The sequence below is a fragment of the Stegostoma tigrinum genome, chromosome 8 (assembly GCF_030684315.1).
Source record: "Stegostoma tigrinum isolate sSteTig4 chromosome 8, sSteTig4.hap1, whole genome shotgun sequence".
In the NCBI taxonomy this organism is placed as follows: Eukaryota; Metazoa; Chordata; class Chondrichthyes; order Orectolobiformes; family Stegostomatidae; genus Stegostoma; species Stegostoma tigrinum.
The window spans coordinates 52893941-52911098 of NC_081361.1; the positions used below are offsets into that span (position 1 = coordinate 52893941).

General features: G+C 39.6%; 1 protein-coding gene across 17 annotated transcripts in view; it reads left to right on the top strand.

Annotated features, from left to right (window-relative positions):
* The window catches only part of lrrc7 (leucine rich repeat containing 7), a 617590-nt gene that overhangs the window by 594212 nt on the left and 6220 nt on the right, over positions 1–17158 (top strand). For 10 of the 17 annotated variants that reach the window (XM_048539168.2, XM_048539169.2, XM_059647884.1 and 7 more), the window contains 4 exons: positions 2974–3255; positions 6518–6610; positions 6694–6753; positions 13069–13143. In XM_048539168.2, coding sequence (XP_048395125.1) covers positions 2974–3255; positions 6518–6610; positions 6694–6753; positions 13069–13143 — 510 coding nt within the window. The remainder of the gene's footprint in view (positions 1–2973; positions 3256–6517; positions 6611–6693; positions 6754–13068; positions 13144–17158) is intronic. The other 7 variants (XM_048539173.2, XM_048539176.2, XM_048539174.2 and 4 more) reach the window with 2 other exon arrangements.

Genomic DNA, 17158 nt, shown 5'->3' on the forward strand with positions numbered 1-17158 from the left:
GCTTTCCTATTCCTCTCATGCTGCCTGGCCTGCTGTATTCCTCCAGCTCCATACTGTTATATATGCAACACCCTCTGTGTTTTATCCTTATCCACACCCCTCATGATTTTATAAACCTCTAGAACCCCTCAGCCTCTAACACTCCAGGGAAAATAGCCCCAGCCCATTTAGCCTATCCGAATAGCTGAAGTCCCTGGCAAATCTTTGTAAATCTTTTCTGAATCATTTCAGATTTAACAACATCTTCCCTATAGCAGAGAGGCCAGAATTGAATGCAGTATTCCAAAAGCTCCTGCACTCAATGCACTGACTAGAATGTCAAACATACCAAATGCTGCCTTCACCACTTATCTACCCTGTTGACTCCACTTTCAAGGAATAATGCATCCACAACATTAAATCTCTTTGCTCGGCAACGCTTCCCAGGACCTACCATTAAGTGTACAAGTCCTGCACTGATTTGCCTTACCAAAATGCAACACCTTAAATTTATCTAAATTAAATTCCATATACCATTCCTCACCCCATTGATCCATCTGAACAACATCCCATTGTACTCTGAGATAACATTCTTCATTGTCCACTCCACCACCAATTTTGGTGTCATCTGCAAACTTACTAACCATTCCTGTTGTATTCACATCAAAATTTCATTTCTGAGGGATAGGATTTGTGACTATTTGGAAAAGCATAGCGTGATCAAAGGGAGTCAGCATGGCTTTGAGAGGGGCAGGTCATGCCTTACAAATCTTATTGAGTTCTTTGAGGAAGTCACAAGACAGGTTGACGAGGGTCGAGCACTGGATGTGGTGTACATGGACTTCAGCAAGGCATTTGATAAGGTTCCCCACGGCAGGCTCATTCATAAAGTCAGGAGGTATGGGATACAGGGTGATTTGGCTGTCTGGATTCAGAATTGGTTGGCTGACAGGAGGCAGAGAGTGGTTGCAGATGGTAAGTATTCTACCTGGAGGTCAGTGCTAAGTGGTGTCCCGTAGGGCTCTGTTCTTGGGCCTCTGCTCTTTGTAGTTTTTATAAATGACCTGGATGAGGAGGTTGAGGGGTGGGTTAGTATGTTTGCTGATGTCACAAAGGTTGGAGGTGCCGTTGATAGTATCGAGGGCTATTGCAGGCTTCAGCAAGACATTGACAGAATGCAGAGCTGGGCTGAGAAATGGCAGATGGAGTTCAACCTGGATAAATGCAAAGTGATGCATTTTGGAAGGTCGAACTTAAATGCTGAATATAGGATTAAAGGCAGGATTCTCGGCAGTGTAGAGGTACAGCGGGATCTTGGTGTTCAAGTGCATAGCTCCCTCAAAGTTGCCACCCAGGTGGATAAGGTTGTTAAGAAAGCCTATGGTGTTTTGGCTTTCATTAACAGGGGGATCGAGTTTAAGAGCCGCGAGGTTATGCTGCAGCTCTACAAAACCCTGGTGAGACCACACTTGGAATATTATGTCCAGTTCTGGTCACCCAATTATAGGAAAGATATGGAGGCTTTGGAGAGGGTGCAAAGGAGGTTTACCAGGATGGTGCCTGGACTGGAGGGCTTGTCTTATGATGAGAGGTTGACTGAGCTCGGACTTTTCTCTCTGGAGGGAAGGAGGAAGAGAGGTGACCTGATCGAGGTGTACAAGGTAATGAGAGGCTGGATACAGTCGATAGCCAGAGACCTTTCCCCAGGGCAGGATTGACTGCCACGAGGGGTCATAGTTTTAAGTTGTTAGGAGGAAGGTATAGAGGAGACGTCAGAGGGAGGTTCTTCACCCAGAGAGTTGTGAGCGCATGGAATAGTTTACCAGTGGTAGTCGTGGAAGCAAAGTCATTAGTGACATTTAAGCGACTGCTGAACATGCACATGGACAGCAGTGAATTGAGAGGAATGTAGGTTAGGTTATTTTATTTTTGGATTAGACTTATTCCACGGCACAACATCATGGGCCGAAGGGCCTGTACTGTGCTGTACTTTTCTATGCTCTATGTTCTAAATGATGAAAAACAGTGGACCCAGCACTCATACTTGTGGCACACCATTGGTCACAGGTCTCCAGCCTGAAAATCAACCCTCCACCACCACCACCTGTCTCCTACCTTCTCACCAATTTTGTATCCAAATGACTAGCTCTTCCTGGATTCTATGTGATCTAACCTTGCTCATGAGTCTACCATATGGAGCCTTGTTGAACGCCTTGCTGAAGTCCATGTAGACAACGTCCACTGCTCTGCCTTCATCAATTGTCTTTGTCACTTATTTTAAAAATTCAATTAATATAGTGATACATGATTTCCCATACTGAAAGCCATGTTGACTATCCCTAAATAGTCCTTGCCTTTACAAATACATGTAAATTCTGTCCCTCATACTCCCCTCCAACAACTTACCCACCACTGACATCAAGTTCGTTGGTCTATGGTTTACTGGCTTTGCCTTACCACCATTTTAAAATAATGGCACCATATTAGCCACTCTCCAGTCTTCTGGCACCTCACCCATGGCTGTCGATGTTACAAATATTATATACAGAAATCAATTAAATATTCAGCAGCATACATTGCCCCCAATTATTTCAATCCTAAATGTAGCCTTGAATTAGAGAAATGGACCCTGAAAATTCATGAGTCAACTTTTATCAACAGCTTACTATGTTAATAATTCTTTGAGTAACACCAACATGCTTAATAAACATGTCCATAATCCTTGCTGCGTAAGTTGTTCTTTTCCAAGAATTCAGCCCTTTGATCTCTCAAAAAATTTTTGAGTAATTTCCTTGTGCTGTTTTTGAAAATCCAGAAAACTGGATAACTAAACCATTCTCATTTTACAGCAAAATGTCTTGGGAACTTGTAAATATAGTTACACAATAGAAAGTTACTCGATTTTCAAGGGCTGATGTCATCATCACTTAGGTCTCCTGTGTCCTTTATGTTCTTTTATCTGTCTGTGTAAGTTGTAATGATTGTCCTTTACAGCTTCCTGAATCTTTGCCTAATGGGCTGAATTACCCACAGGCAGGTAGCCACCCTCACCAAGGGCAAAGTGCACTAGGGTCTTCACCACAAAGCCTGCAGCATCGAACCAGGGAGCAGCAATATGAAGGAGCTGTATCGAAGGTGACTCTTCAGCAGTATCAGAAGCCTTTGCAGATTGCCATTTCATCTTCACAGAACATTGCCAGTCCTCGAGCAACTCAACCCAGCAGGTGTCTGACAAGTATTAAACCACAAAAGAGCACAGAAAGCTACCAGGAACAGGTAAAATTGGTACATTATACAGCTATTTCTATTAAGAGGTTGATTAGTCATTCAATTAATAAAGCTTTCGATGGTTCAGGAAGTAAACCCATTGTACAGAATGTTATTCAAAAGTACTCTTACAGACTAACAGGATCCCCAGTTCACTACATGTTCTGTGATAGGCTTTCTATGCTACAATGGGCACTGTAAATAAAATCTTTATCACCACACCAACGGAGAAAAATAGATAAGTTTTCTGCTGTTAACTCACAGTTACCCTAGCTGTAAAAGTGTGTGCAAATCAGATAAGGTCAGTGTTAGACTGGCTGCAAAAATTATCAACCTCTAAAGTCACAAAGGAAGTATGGAATTATGAGAGAAATAATAGTATCTTTGGAACCACATTTGTAGCATGAATGCATCCATCTTGGGACCATAAGGACATAGGAACAGAAGTAGGCCATTCACCCAGTTGAGTCTTCTGTGCCATTCAACAAGATCATAGCTGATCTGATAATACTCAACTCTACTTTTCTGCCTTTCAGTATAACTATTAGTAGCTGTAACTTCAACTCTTGAGGTAAGCATGCAGTTGAAGCAGACAGTGAAGAAGGCAAATGATATGTTGACCTTCATAGCAAAAAGGTTCAGGAACAGGAGCAGTGACGTCTTGCTGCACTTTCAGTGACTTGCATACAAGAACATCCAGATGTCATTGTACCTTCTCCTTTCCCAGTCTGTTGCCATCCAGGTAATAATCCCCTTGCTGTTTTTGCTACCAAAGTGGATCTCCTCAAGTTTATCCATATTATATTTCATCTCAACTCAACTCAACTCATCCAATCATTCTGAAGCATTTCTGTACCCTCCTCACGATTCACCCAGCCAGCAACAGATAACTGCAGCATTCACTATTGCTGATGATCTAAGACACTAAATTAACAATTGTTTTGTCAAGTCATAACTTGATGCTTCAAGGACACCAAAAGACTCTAAACTGTATATTCTCTTATCTTCCTTTTGTGTTGGACACGATTGTCTTGTTAACTTAATGCATATGTGTGAGGGATAAGGCTTGGGAGAAGCCATGTCTTTATTTTTTTCCTGGGGTTCATATATAATAAGTTTGCTCTTGCTTTCACTCAAAAGCTTGTAATTGGTTCCTTGCTGCTCCAGTAGAAATTAGTTGGCTACATTTTAATTAGAGAATATGGCTTCATGCTAAAGAAGAAAATAAATCTTCATGGTGGCCAACTGGGGAGGTTGAAAAGGTCAGGCCGCACCAGAGAAGCAGGAGTGTCGATGTTTTGGGTTTACACCCTTCATCAGTCCTGGTGAAGGAACCCAACCTTTCAACCTCCCCAGATGTAGCAAGAACTGTAGATGCAGAGTCAATACAATGTGGAGCTAGAGGAATACAGCAGGTCAGGCAGCATCAGAGGAGCAAAGAGAGTCAAGGTTTCAAGTTTACACCCTTCAACAATCCTGCTAACTCTGGGGAGATTGAAAAGTTGGCTTCTACCTCCAATACTCATGTAATGCAGGGATAATTCCAGAGGACTGAAGATTTACAAATGTTTCATCCTTGTTCCAAAAAAGAAAGTATAAGGATAAATTCAGCAACAACAGGCCTGTTAGTTTAACTTCAATTTTGAGAAAGCTTTTAGAAGCAGTCATCTGGGACAATTAACATTGAGTTGAACAAGTGTGGATTAATTCAGCAAAATTGGCATGGATTTGCTAAACGTAAATTATATTCAACTAACTTCATGACGATTTTAGACCATAAGACCATAAGACATAGGAGTGGAAGTAAGGCTATTCGCCCCATCAAGTCCACTCCACCGTTTAAATCATGGCTGATGGGCATTTCAACTCCACTTCCCTGCACTCTCCCCGTAGTCCTTGATTCCTTGTGATTTTAAACAGGGTCTAGGTAATGATAATGCAGTTGTTATGGCATGCATTATTTCCCAAAAGGTATTTGATAAAGTGCTGTTTAATAGATTTGCCAACAAAATTGAGCCCATCGAATGAAAAGGACCATAGCAATGTGAATGCAAAGTTAACTGAGTGACAGGAAAGGGGGATGAATACTTGTTCTTCAGACTGGAGTGAGGTTAATAATGGAGTTTCCCAGAGTTGGTGTCAGAACGGTTTGCTTTTCTTGATCTGTTAATGGCCTAGACTTAGGTGTACAAGCAACAATTCTAAAATTTGGATATAACACAAAACTTGGAAGCACTAACAGTGTTAGGAGGATTGTGACAGTCTTCAAAAGAACATAGTCAAGTTAATGGAACAAGAGGCACGTGGCGGATGAAATTTAATACAGAAAATTGGAATGTGATTTATTTTGATAAGAAGAATCAGGAAAGACAAAACAAAAAATACTAAATTAAAAACTGAAAGTAAAGAATACAATTCTAAAGGGGATCTGAGGGTATGTGTGCACAAGTTGTTGAAGTTGACAGGGTAGGTTGAGAAAATATAAATAGGAATATTAGGCTTTGTAATTGGAGATATAAAGCATAAAAGCAAGCAAATTATGATGAACCTTTACAAAACGCTGGTTCAACCACACGAGGTATTGTTTCCATTTCTGGGTACTGCATTTTTGTAAGGATATGAGATGGTGCTGAAAGGTTTCATAAGAGTGGTTCCAGGGATGAGGGGCTCATGTTACTTGAATGGACTGGAGAAGCTGGGTTTGCTTTCCTTAAGAGAAGGTTGTGAGGAGATTTGACGTGTAAGTTCAAAATCATGAGGGATTCAGACAGTAGGTAGAGAGAAACTGTTCCTGTTGGTAGAAAGGTCACAATCTAGAATATATGGATTTAAAGTGGTTGGAAAATTAATCAAAAAAAACATGAGGATCTTTATACTCAGTAATCTGGTAAGTGCTGCCTTAAAGAGTGGAAGAGGTAGATTGCTTTCTACCATGCTTTCAAAGACAAGTTTATGCGCAGGTGAAGGGAAAGGAAATTCTAGAACCACAAGAAATGGGCATTGGAGTTGGAATAGCTAAATCACTCCTGCATTGAGCTTGTACAAGCTTGATGAGTCCACCCATCCTATCATCATGTAATGATTCTGTGGAACCTTTCTGACTTATGATACTTAATCCAATACCAAACAATAAACTTACAGCTAAACAGCTAAACACCAGATGAACTGATCATTTATAACAGTTTACTGAATCCTACCATATCAATATCAGAATGGTCAGTATTATTGTGTTTGCATTAACTATCCTATTGTTATTTTCTTTTTATCTCAGTTTTGTGTGAGAATAGAGAAGAACCCTGGTCTTGGCTTCAGTATAAGTGGCGGAATAGGTGGACAAGGGAATCCATTCAAGCCTTCAGATATGGTAATCATAAAGAAAAGAAATATATAATTGCAATTGTCCCTGATCACTTACAGGCTACAGTAACATTGCACTACCCTCCATAGGTTGATGCCAGCTATCAAAGGATGAGCAGAAGTCAGCTACAGATGGTAAAGGGAAATGGTGTAAGTCAGCGAAGCTGGTTCTTCATTAACAATAAATGGCATGCTTTATAACTCTCCTGAAATTAGAATTATTGTCTTCCCTCAATTATTTCATTGATTTATCTAGCAATAATTTCAAAATACCCAAAATATCCCCAATTAATTATTGTAGTCTACCATTCAGTTTTTAAAATATTTATACACTTCTCACAACTTGTTCACAGAAACCTAGATTAGCCCTGATGTTATTTTACATTATCATTACTTACTGTGATCATTTACATTTACTTTAAATTGCTTAACACCAGTGTTAAATTAAGGCAATTTAAAAATTGAGCCAGAGTTGTATATGCAATGTGACATGTTATGTTCTCACATGGTAACAGTCTTGGGCAGTGTAACTTTGTAAATCCTCTGTTTATGGCTCATCTTTATGGCATTGAAGTCCCTCATAGGACCTAATGTATTCAGACTTTGCAAAGTTTTTGCAATAGTTTCAGTAATATCCCCCACATATTGCAAGAATGCGTACAATATTATTCGGTCTAGGGTATCAGCTGTTTACTTGAACACGGCGGTTCCCATGTCCCATATAAACCCCTGTTAGGCCCAGAACATGTAATGTACATTAGTTATTTTTGACCTACTTTAGTAGAAAGCTTCTCAGCTATTAAACAATGATAACAATCATAGAGCCTGAGGTATGATCTAGAAGAATTGTACTGAATGTGGGATGTTTTAAGTGCAGGAATGATGAAAAAATTACAGGATAATTGTACCTGATGCTAAAATACTTCAAACACTTTGAGAGCCATATTAAAGTTCAGCAATTTGACATGAATGCCCTATCTGGGGCAACAAAATATCTTGTCAAAACGTATCTTTCAAAATCATTATCCTGTTCAAATCTCATTAATTATGTTCAGTAAATGGGCGATGTGTAGGTTATACCATATAATTGCCTTGCAGACATTGTCCAGCTAGAAAAGAGGGATTTGATACAAGATGTGAAAAATGGTACTCAGACTTTTTGGAGAGCTAAATCATATGCTGGAGAATATGTTCCATTATCTCAGGCAAGTCTCCATATAACGCAAGTAGCTACCAAGATTTCTGAGTTTAGTGAATCTAGGAACAAGGTACTTACATTGATGTTGCCTTACAGGTAAGCAACTTCATATTGTATAAAGCATCAAACAATATATCCACAGCTTAAATTTACATCAATTTTCACTGAATCCACCACAATTTAGCAGTGCCTCAGGAATTAAATTGGTGCCACACAGCTGTCCTGAGACAACCACTTAGAAAATGCTGAACAAAAACAAAGTTGCTGGAAAAGCTCAGCAGGTGGGACAGCATCTGTGGAGGAGAAAACAGATTTAACATTTTGCGTCCAGTGACCCTTCCTCAGAACTATTTTTTTCTCCTCCACAGATGCTGCCAGACCTGCTGAGTTTTTCCAGCAACTTTGTTTTTGTTCCTGATTTACAGCATCCACGGTTTTTTTTGGGTTTTTACTCAGAAAATCCTTTTGGCTTTGGAGAGGAGGGGGCAAAGAGTCTGTTGAGAGGGGAATGTTACTTCATGTCAGGCACTCTGTAACTACTGAAATCCAATTCCCTGTCCTTGCTGCTGATGATCCTCCTTGCCTATTGTCTCATATGTAACACCCTTGCGCACCTTTTGGACTGAAGTCCCAAGATGTTCCTGGGCCTCTAGATGCAGTGCTAAGGCAACCAGCTCTGTTGATGGACTTCACAGCAATGACATTGCCTGCCTTTGGCCTATACCACAGTGTTGAAAGAATTGACTGTAGAAATATTAATAATGTTGATGATCATCTTTGAGAAATAGATTGATTCTGGAGTGATTCCTGCGTATTGGAATGTGGCAAATGTATCCCCACTCTTTAAGTAAGAGAGAGAGAAAGAAACTTGGGAGCTACAAAGAAATGTTGGAATCAGTAATAAAGATTTTTGACTTTCTGGTTTGATTTATTATTGTCATATGTTCCTAGGAAGAGTGAGAAGTTTTATTTTGAGTGCAATAAAAGCAGAGGATGTTGTAATGGTACACTTAGAAAATAATGGTAACATTAGGCAGAATCAATATGAATTTAGGAAAGGGAAGTAATATTTAACAAACATTTTGGAGATTTTTGAGGATATAGCTAGCAGAATGGATAAGGGGAAGCTGCTGGTTATGGTATGCATGGATTTTTAGAAAGCTTTTGATAACGACCCACACAAAATGTTACTAAATAAGAGCGCATGGGTTTTGAGAGACTATACTGGCATGGAAAGAACTGGTTGACAAACTGGAAAGATACCTGAGTCATTTTCAGGTTGGCAGACAGTGAATGTGCAAGAAACAACAGTTGGGCCCCAGCTATTCACAATCTCGATCAATGTTTTGGATGTGGGGATTAAATATAATATTTCCACATTTGCAAATTACACAAAATTAAATAGAAATGGGAATTGTGAGATGGGTTTACATACACTTCAAGACAATTTAGAGAGGCTACGTGATTGGACAAAAATTCAGGAGAGGGAATGCAAGTGAAGAAATGTGAAATTAACATGCATAAAAGCAAGCAATTAAGGCAAAATGAATTTATGTATAGGATGCCTTACTGCAAATATGTAGAGACTTGGTGAGGGTGAGCCTGGAGTATGTTCTTTTGGTTTCCTCACCTGAGGTATACTTGCCATTGAAGGAATACAATGTGGGTCCATGAAACTAATTCCTGGGTTTCATGGTTATCCACTAATGAAAGATTAAGTAGATTTGGCCTATATTGTCTGGAGTTAGAGGAATGAGTGGTTATCTCCCTCAGACACTCAAAATTCTGACAGGAATTAACAAGATTGTTGCAAGAAGGATGTTTTCCTTGCTGGATGATCTAGAACCATCAAACACAGCCTCAGAATAAGGCTCAAGTCATTTTGTACAGAAATGAGGCTTTGAGGCTGATTTGTTGAGTGTGTTCAAGATTGAGACAGATTGACACATATTAAAACCATCAAGGGATAGAGAAATTATACAGAAAATTGTGTTGAAATAGACGATCAGCAATGAGCAGATTGAATGACAGGCCCAAGCTTGAAGGCTGAAGGCTTACATCTGCACTGACTCCAATATGCAAAGAGTTACTCTTGACTCCCATGGATTCCAGGTTTGTCAAGGTTGTCTTGATGTCGAGGGCAGTCATGCTCTCCTCACTTCTGGAGTACAGCTCCTTTGGTCCATTTTGGAAACTGAGAGATTATTCACTTTGGTAGGAGGAGTAGAGGTTTAGCCTATTTTTTAAATGGGGAAAGACTTCGTAAATCTGAAGCATAGAAACACTTAGCAGTCCTCATTCAAGATTCTCTCAAGTCTAACATGCAGATTCAGTTGGCATTTAGGAAGGCAAATGCAATGTTAGTATTCATTCCAAAGGGCTGAAAAACAACAGCAGAGATGTTGCTGAGGCTCTATAATGCTCTCATCAGACCGCATTTGGAATATTATGAGCATTTTTACGGCCTGTACCGAAGGAAGGAGGTACTGGCCTTGAGGGGTTCGGAAGGAGGTCCACAAGAATGATTCTGGGAATGGAGGGCTTGTCATATGAAGTGCAGATGAAGAGTTTTGGTCTGTACTTGATGTGATTTAGTAAGATGAGGGGTGGATCTAATTAAAATTTACAGAATACTGAGAGACCTAAATAGAATAGATATGAAAAAAAGTAGTTCCACTAGTAAGAGGGACTAGGACCTAAGGGCACAGCCTCAGAGTGAAGGAACAACCCCCAGAATTGAGATGAGGAGGAATGTGAAACCCATTGCCACAGAGGGCTGTGGAGGCCAAGACATTGAGTGTATTTAACACAGATAGATTCTAGGTTGATAAAGGAATCAAGGATTGTGAGGAAAAGGCAGGAAAATGGGGTTGAGAAACATCAGCCATGTTCGAATGGTGGACCAGACTCAATTGGCTGAACGGCCTAATTCTGCTCTTATATATTTATGGCCTAAGGATAAAGGCCGTTATGAGATCAGGAGCTTTAGTGAGTAGATTATTGCTGAGCAAGAGACACTTGATAGCATTGTCTATAATACTTGCATCACTAACAATTGAAAGTAGACTGATGGGGCTATCATTGGCCATGTTAAATTTTTCTTGCCTTTTCCATGCTAGACATATCCGAGAAATTTTCCACATTGTTGGGCAGTTGCCAGTGTTGTAGCTGTACTGAAACAGCTTGAATAGGGCAACAGCTAGTTTTGCAGCACATCTTCAATGTTATTGCTGGAATGTTGTTAGGGCTCATAGCCTTTGTAGAATCCAGCACCACCTGTCATTCTTTGATATCATGTGGAGGGAATTGAACTGGCTAAAGATTGGCCTCTGTGATGCTGGGGTGGCCACAGAATTAGCTGCATGGTTGATTTATATATCATTATACCTTATTCCAGCTTGCAATGTGGGACCTTCTGAATTTAAAATTGCAGTCCGATTTACTTTCTTGATAACTTCATAATGAATAGACAATGCTTCTTCACTTCCATAGAACATAGAACATAGAACAGTAAACATAGAACAGTACAGCACAGAACAGGCCCTTCAGCCCACAATGTTGTGCCAACCATTGATCCTCATGTATGCACCCTCAAATTTCTGTGACCATATGCATGTCCAGCAGTCTCTTAAATGACCCCAATGACCTTGCTTCCACAACTGCTGCTGGCAACGCATTCCATGCTCTCACAACTCTCTGTGTAAAGAACCCGCCTCTGACATCCCCTCTATACTTTCCACCAACCAGCTTAAAACTATGACCCCTCGTGCTAGCCATTTCTGCCCTGGGAAATAGTCTCTGGCTATCAACTCTATCTATGCCTCTCATTATCTTGTATACCTCGATTAGGTCCCCTCTCCTCCTCCTTTTCTCCAATGAAAAGAGACCGAGCTCAGTCAACCTCTCTTCATAAGATAAGCCCTCCAGTCCAGGCAGCATCCTGGTAAACCTCTCTGAACCCTCTCCAAAGCATCCACATCTTTCCTATAATAGGGCAACCAGAACTGGACGCAGTATTCCAAATTAATTTTCCTTCTCTGCATCTGCTGCAGTGACTTTTTAAGTTGATTTCTATTTCCTGGAGCTAATATTGTAAGTTTATCCATGTTAGAATCTATTTTGGGTAATCCAGCTATTTAGATGATTATTCAAGATTTTTAACATAATGAACAATCTTTCTACATGTTGCTTGCCCACATTGCTGTATGTTCACAACTTTTAAATACCTTTGTGGCTATATTTATCCATACAATCATTAGCCTACTTTATTTTTAAGACAAGTGATCATCGCAGCAATAGCCATTTTTAAAGGAATCCTGTACTACATATTTACAAGTCTAGGGGAGGAAGGGAGAGCACTTCCCTGCACCTAGCAAATTTTCATTAATAAATCATGACTACATTTTACTTTGTGGAAATATATGAACAAGGGAAGATGTGCTACAATTTCTGATTGACAAAAAAAGCCTGGAACTACACCAGGCATTTAATTCAGTATTGAATTTCCTGTATTAATTCTTCTTCAATTATTTATAATACCATTGGATACAGTAGATCATTGGAAACACCTGTTTTAATATTTGATTAGATGTAGAAAATTTACATGATCAATGACTGATAGATCAAGAACTTAGTTGCACTTTCATTATTTATTCAATTTGTTGCCTTCATGGAATCTTTCAGAATTTTAAAAATGCAACAAAGCCAAATTTATTTGCTGGGATTCAGTTCAAAACTGCAGTTGCAACACAACATCCTCAGAGTTCACCAAACTGTGAACATTGCAATCAAAATATTATAAAAGTAATATTTTGTTAAGGGGAATTAACCCACGGGACTTTCAATCATCCTTCCACCAGAATGTTATGTATTCAAATATCAAATATTTTGAAAATCTAGTTTAGGTCTTTTGTTTGCCTCAACATTTTTTTTCGTTTCTCTGAGAATTTTCTGCTCAGTAAGTGGACTAATGCCAGCATGAAAGATTACATTTTATTTTGGGCACCCAGCTCAAGTATGAAGTAATCCAATGATTAGCTGGATAGCAAAGCTCCTTTCAGATCCTCTCAACTCAAATAAGCACCTCATTTAGCACATTGCCCAACTTCTGACCTCTCTGAAGTGATGTGGAAATAAAATACTAGAGAAAGGAAATAGAATTAAATTTTATAGTCATATGAAATAAACCAAAATAATTAAATTAAAACTTGCGATTCACTTTAATTCATCATGAAGTCAATCTATAATTCTCACTCTTGTTTCAACAGGGCATCTTCGTTACTAGAGTACAACCTGATGGACCAGCATCCAATCTGTTACAGCCTGGAGACAAGATCCTTAAGGTGTGCTGGAGAGTTTAGAAATTCCAATGAGAATAAGATTACCAATTCAGTGGTTTAGGCCAATATCAGTAGCAATTCAGCTCAATTCAGATTCCTAGAGAAAGGCCATTTTTCCACTATCACACTATGACAGATCCTAGATCTCAAGTGAGAAAGAAAATTCGATAGCCCATTATAGTACCCAGCTTTTAAAATGTATTTTTATCAATGTGGAAACTTTTCAAACCGTCTAAAGATTCAGTACCACACAGTGGTAATGATTAGGGAATGTGAACTCAGAGGGCACATAATTGAATGTGCTGTAAATTTAACAAAAAAATGCTAAAACTACTGATAAAGGGTAGCTGTTCAAATAGGATAAATGTAAAACATGCTGTTCCACAAAGATCGATGCTGAAATCATGGTTAGTTAAAATGTAAAGATGTGAACATAGAACAAGTAACTCAATGGCAAGTTTCAGATGACACTGTACGGGTGGTGGGAGATATAGCTAACCATGAGGATGAATACAACATAGTATAAGGAGGCAGTGAAAACATGCAGAACAGACAGTTAACTGCTGAATGAACTTTAAATTGTGATGTGATGCACCTTGGTAGGAAATATAAAACCCGACTTGGATTGAAAAACAAAAGAATGTAAAAAACAGATGGAATGATTAAAATTGCAGCTTAGGAATGCAATTTAAAAAGTCATCAAAACACGAAGTTAATTCTAGGTGCATAGAATTAAACAGTAGTGCCATTACCTTAAAGTTGTAGAGTTAGCTAGTCAGGATGCACCAAAAGGATTGTTTATGGTATTAGTCTCCAAACCATAAAAAGGCAAAGAATCACTGAAGAAAATGTTTAAATAATATTTGCTTTGGAAAACTTTAACAACACTACACACAATCTTTCTTTCAGATGAAATGTGAAATCAAGGCATCATTTTCCTCTTCTAATGGTTCAGGTGGATCTGAGTTGAAGATCTTAATCTCCTGATCAATCTTTCTCCTTTTAGCACTACCAGAAAAAAATTACGTGGTAATCCACATCATTAGCATTTATAGGGTTGTGTCTGTCATATATCTGCTGCATTTAAAAACTGCAGTAAAATTTAACACATTTCAGAGTGACACAGGTGCTACTACTTGACGAGTCCATTTCACAAAGTTATGTTCAGTCTGTAGAAATTGCCTGCAGACTGAGCAAAGTAATGGAAAGAATTACAAATGGCATTAACCAATAACCTGCTCAGTGTGGGATTTCCAGGTTCATTCAACTCCAACAGCCTTGGTCCTAAAATAATCCCCGCAGTTCAGTTTGGGTATAAGGGAAAGTGATTGTCTGAAATTCTAAGGCAGCTTTTAACCAAAAATCACATTAAGGTGCCCTACCTCAATGGCGATCTCAAACTCGAGCCCAAACCTTCTTGCAGAAAGTTTCAGTAAGATCTCCGAAACTCCCAACCTCCACCACCTGGAAGGACAAGTGAGCAGCTTCACGGCAGCACCTTAAAACTCTATTTCCGATTGCACCATCCCAACTTTTATAACCATTCTTTTATTATCATGAGTTTAAAATCGTGGAACTCCCTAACAGCATTGTTGGAGTACTTTCAAGACGTACATTAAGTATTTCAAGCAGAAAGCTCACCATAACCTACTTGAAGCCAACTAAAGAAATGGCAAATAAATCCCACAATTTTTCAGTGATGGCCAACACTTCCCAGTAAAATCAAATGTAGATATTGAAAAAAGTCACTGTTTGCAGATATGCACATCATCATCTCCCCTAGCATACAAAAAGAAAAGTTTGACATAAACATGAAATATTATATGCACCTTATTTTGAAAATTGATTGGCACATGGCTTCCTGTCAGTGACCTAGACTTAATGCTACCAAAACGATGGGGCAATTGTGAGGGACTTTGTAAAATGAACTTGGAGAACATAAGAGATAACAAGGTGTAGAGCTGGATGAACACAGCAGACCAAGCAGCATCAGGGGAGCAGGAAAGCTGACGTTTCAGGCCTAGACCCTTCTTCAGAAAAAGGGAACATAACTCAGCTTTTAAGTGTGTGCCCATACCACAAACTATCCCTCACTTGGCAAATTCTCTTAACGAGGTACAGGAATGAATGAAATGGAAAATATCAAACTATTACCCTTGATCATGTGCCTTTACAGTTGTAAGGGCAAATAATTGTGGTAAAAATAGTTTAAGAATGAAATCAATGCACAATATGCAACTGCCCCCATCCGCTATTTGGGATAGTACCTTAAAGTAAATAGGAGACGGCTTTAAACTAAATAGAGGTGGGGTGTGTGGGTTCAGTTGCATGGAAAATTGTGGAAAATGTTAAAGGTGGGTGGTGTAAGTGGGGACAGGGGGAGGGCTCAGCAGAGGTTATTAAAGTTTCCATTAAAAAAGTAGGACAGAGAATATGGAAAGGATCAGAAATCTAACTTCAAACACAGCAGATGAGGTATGAGAAAAGGGGCAGTCAACACAGATCTGATGATTAACATAAAAACATGCTGTATACGTAACAAATTAAATGAACTTGTAGTGCAGATGGAAATTGGCAGGTACAATGTTGTGGATGTCACAGAGATGTGGCTATGTGGGGATCGGAGCTAGGAACTAAATACCCAAGGATACACATCATATTGAAAGGACAGGCAGATGGACAGAGAGGGTGGGATTACATTGTTAGTAAGAATGATATAGAGTAAGAAGACATAAACTCTGTGTGGATATAACTAAAGGAACCACAAAGGAAATAATACCCTGATGGGAGTTCTATACAGGCCTCCTAGCATTAGTCCGATGTGAGGAAGAACATAAATCAAGAAATAGATAAGGCGCGTTGGAAAGGCACATTACAAATATCATAGGATCTTCAATGTGCAGGTGGACGAGGAAAATCAAGTTGGTAGCTGATCTCAAGAAAAGGAATTTTGTGGAATATCTTCAAGATGGTTTGGAGGAACTTGTGGTAAAGCCCACTAGGGAACAGGTAATTCTGGATTTGGGGATGTATAATGAGGCAGACTTGATTAGAGAGCTTAAGATGAAGAAACTATAAGGGCCAGTGACCATAATGTGACTATACAATGTGGTAAAGATTAGTCAGAAACCAGAGGATTAAGAAGTCTTTAAAAATGAGCAGACAATAACTTTACAAGAAGGGGGAGAGAAGATAAGAGTAAGCTAGCCAGTAATATTAAAGAAGGCTACAAGTTTTTTTTTAGATATCTACAAGATAAGAGAAGGCAAAAGTGGACATTGGACCAGTGAAAAATGAGGCTGGAGAAGAACTAATGAAGGGACAAAAAAATGGCAGAGGAACTGAGTGGGTACTTCGTATCAGTTTTCATATTGGAAGACACCAGCAGCATGCCAGAACTTCAAGAAAGTTGGGGGCGGAGGTGAGTGTAGTGGCCATCACTTAGAAGAAGGCGCTGGGAAAACTGCAAGGTCTGAAGGTGGATGAATCACCCAGACTAGATAGATTGCAGCCCCAGAGTTCTGGAGGAGTTAGCTGAGGAGATGGTAAGGGGAATTGGTGGTAATCTTTCAGGAAATACTAGAGTCAGGGAGTGTCTCAGGGGACTGGAAAATGGCTAATGTGCCACCACTGTGTAAGAAAGAAGGGAGGCAGAAGACAGAAAACTATAGGCTGGTTAGCCTGAGATAACAAAGTGTGGAGCTAGATGAACACAGCAGGCCAAGCAGCATCTCAGGAGCACAAAAGCTGATGTTTTGGGCCTGGACCCTTCTTCAGAGAGGGGGATGGGGAGAGGGTGCTGGAATAAATACAGAGAGAGGGGGAGGTGGACCGAAGATGGAGAGAAAACAAGATAGGTGGAGAGGAGAGTATAGTTGGGGAGGTAGGGAGGGGATAGGTCAGTCCAGGGAAGACGGACAGGTCAAGGAGGCGGGATGAGGTTAGTAGGTAGGAAATGGAGGTGTGGCTTGAGGTGGGAGAAAGGGATAGGTGAGAGGAAGAACAGGTTAGGGAGGTG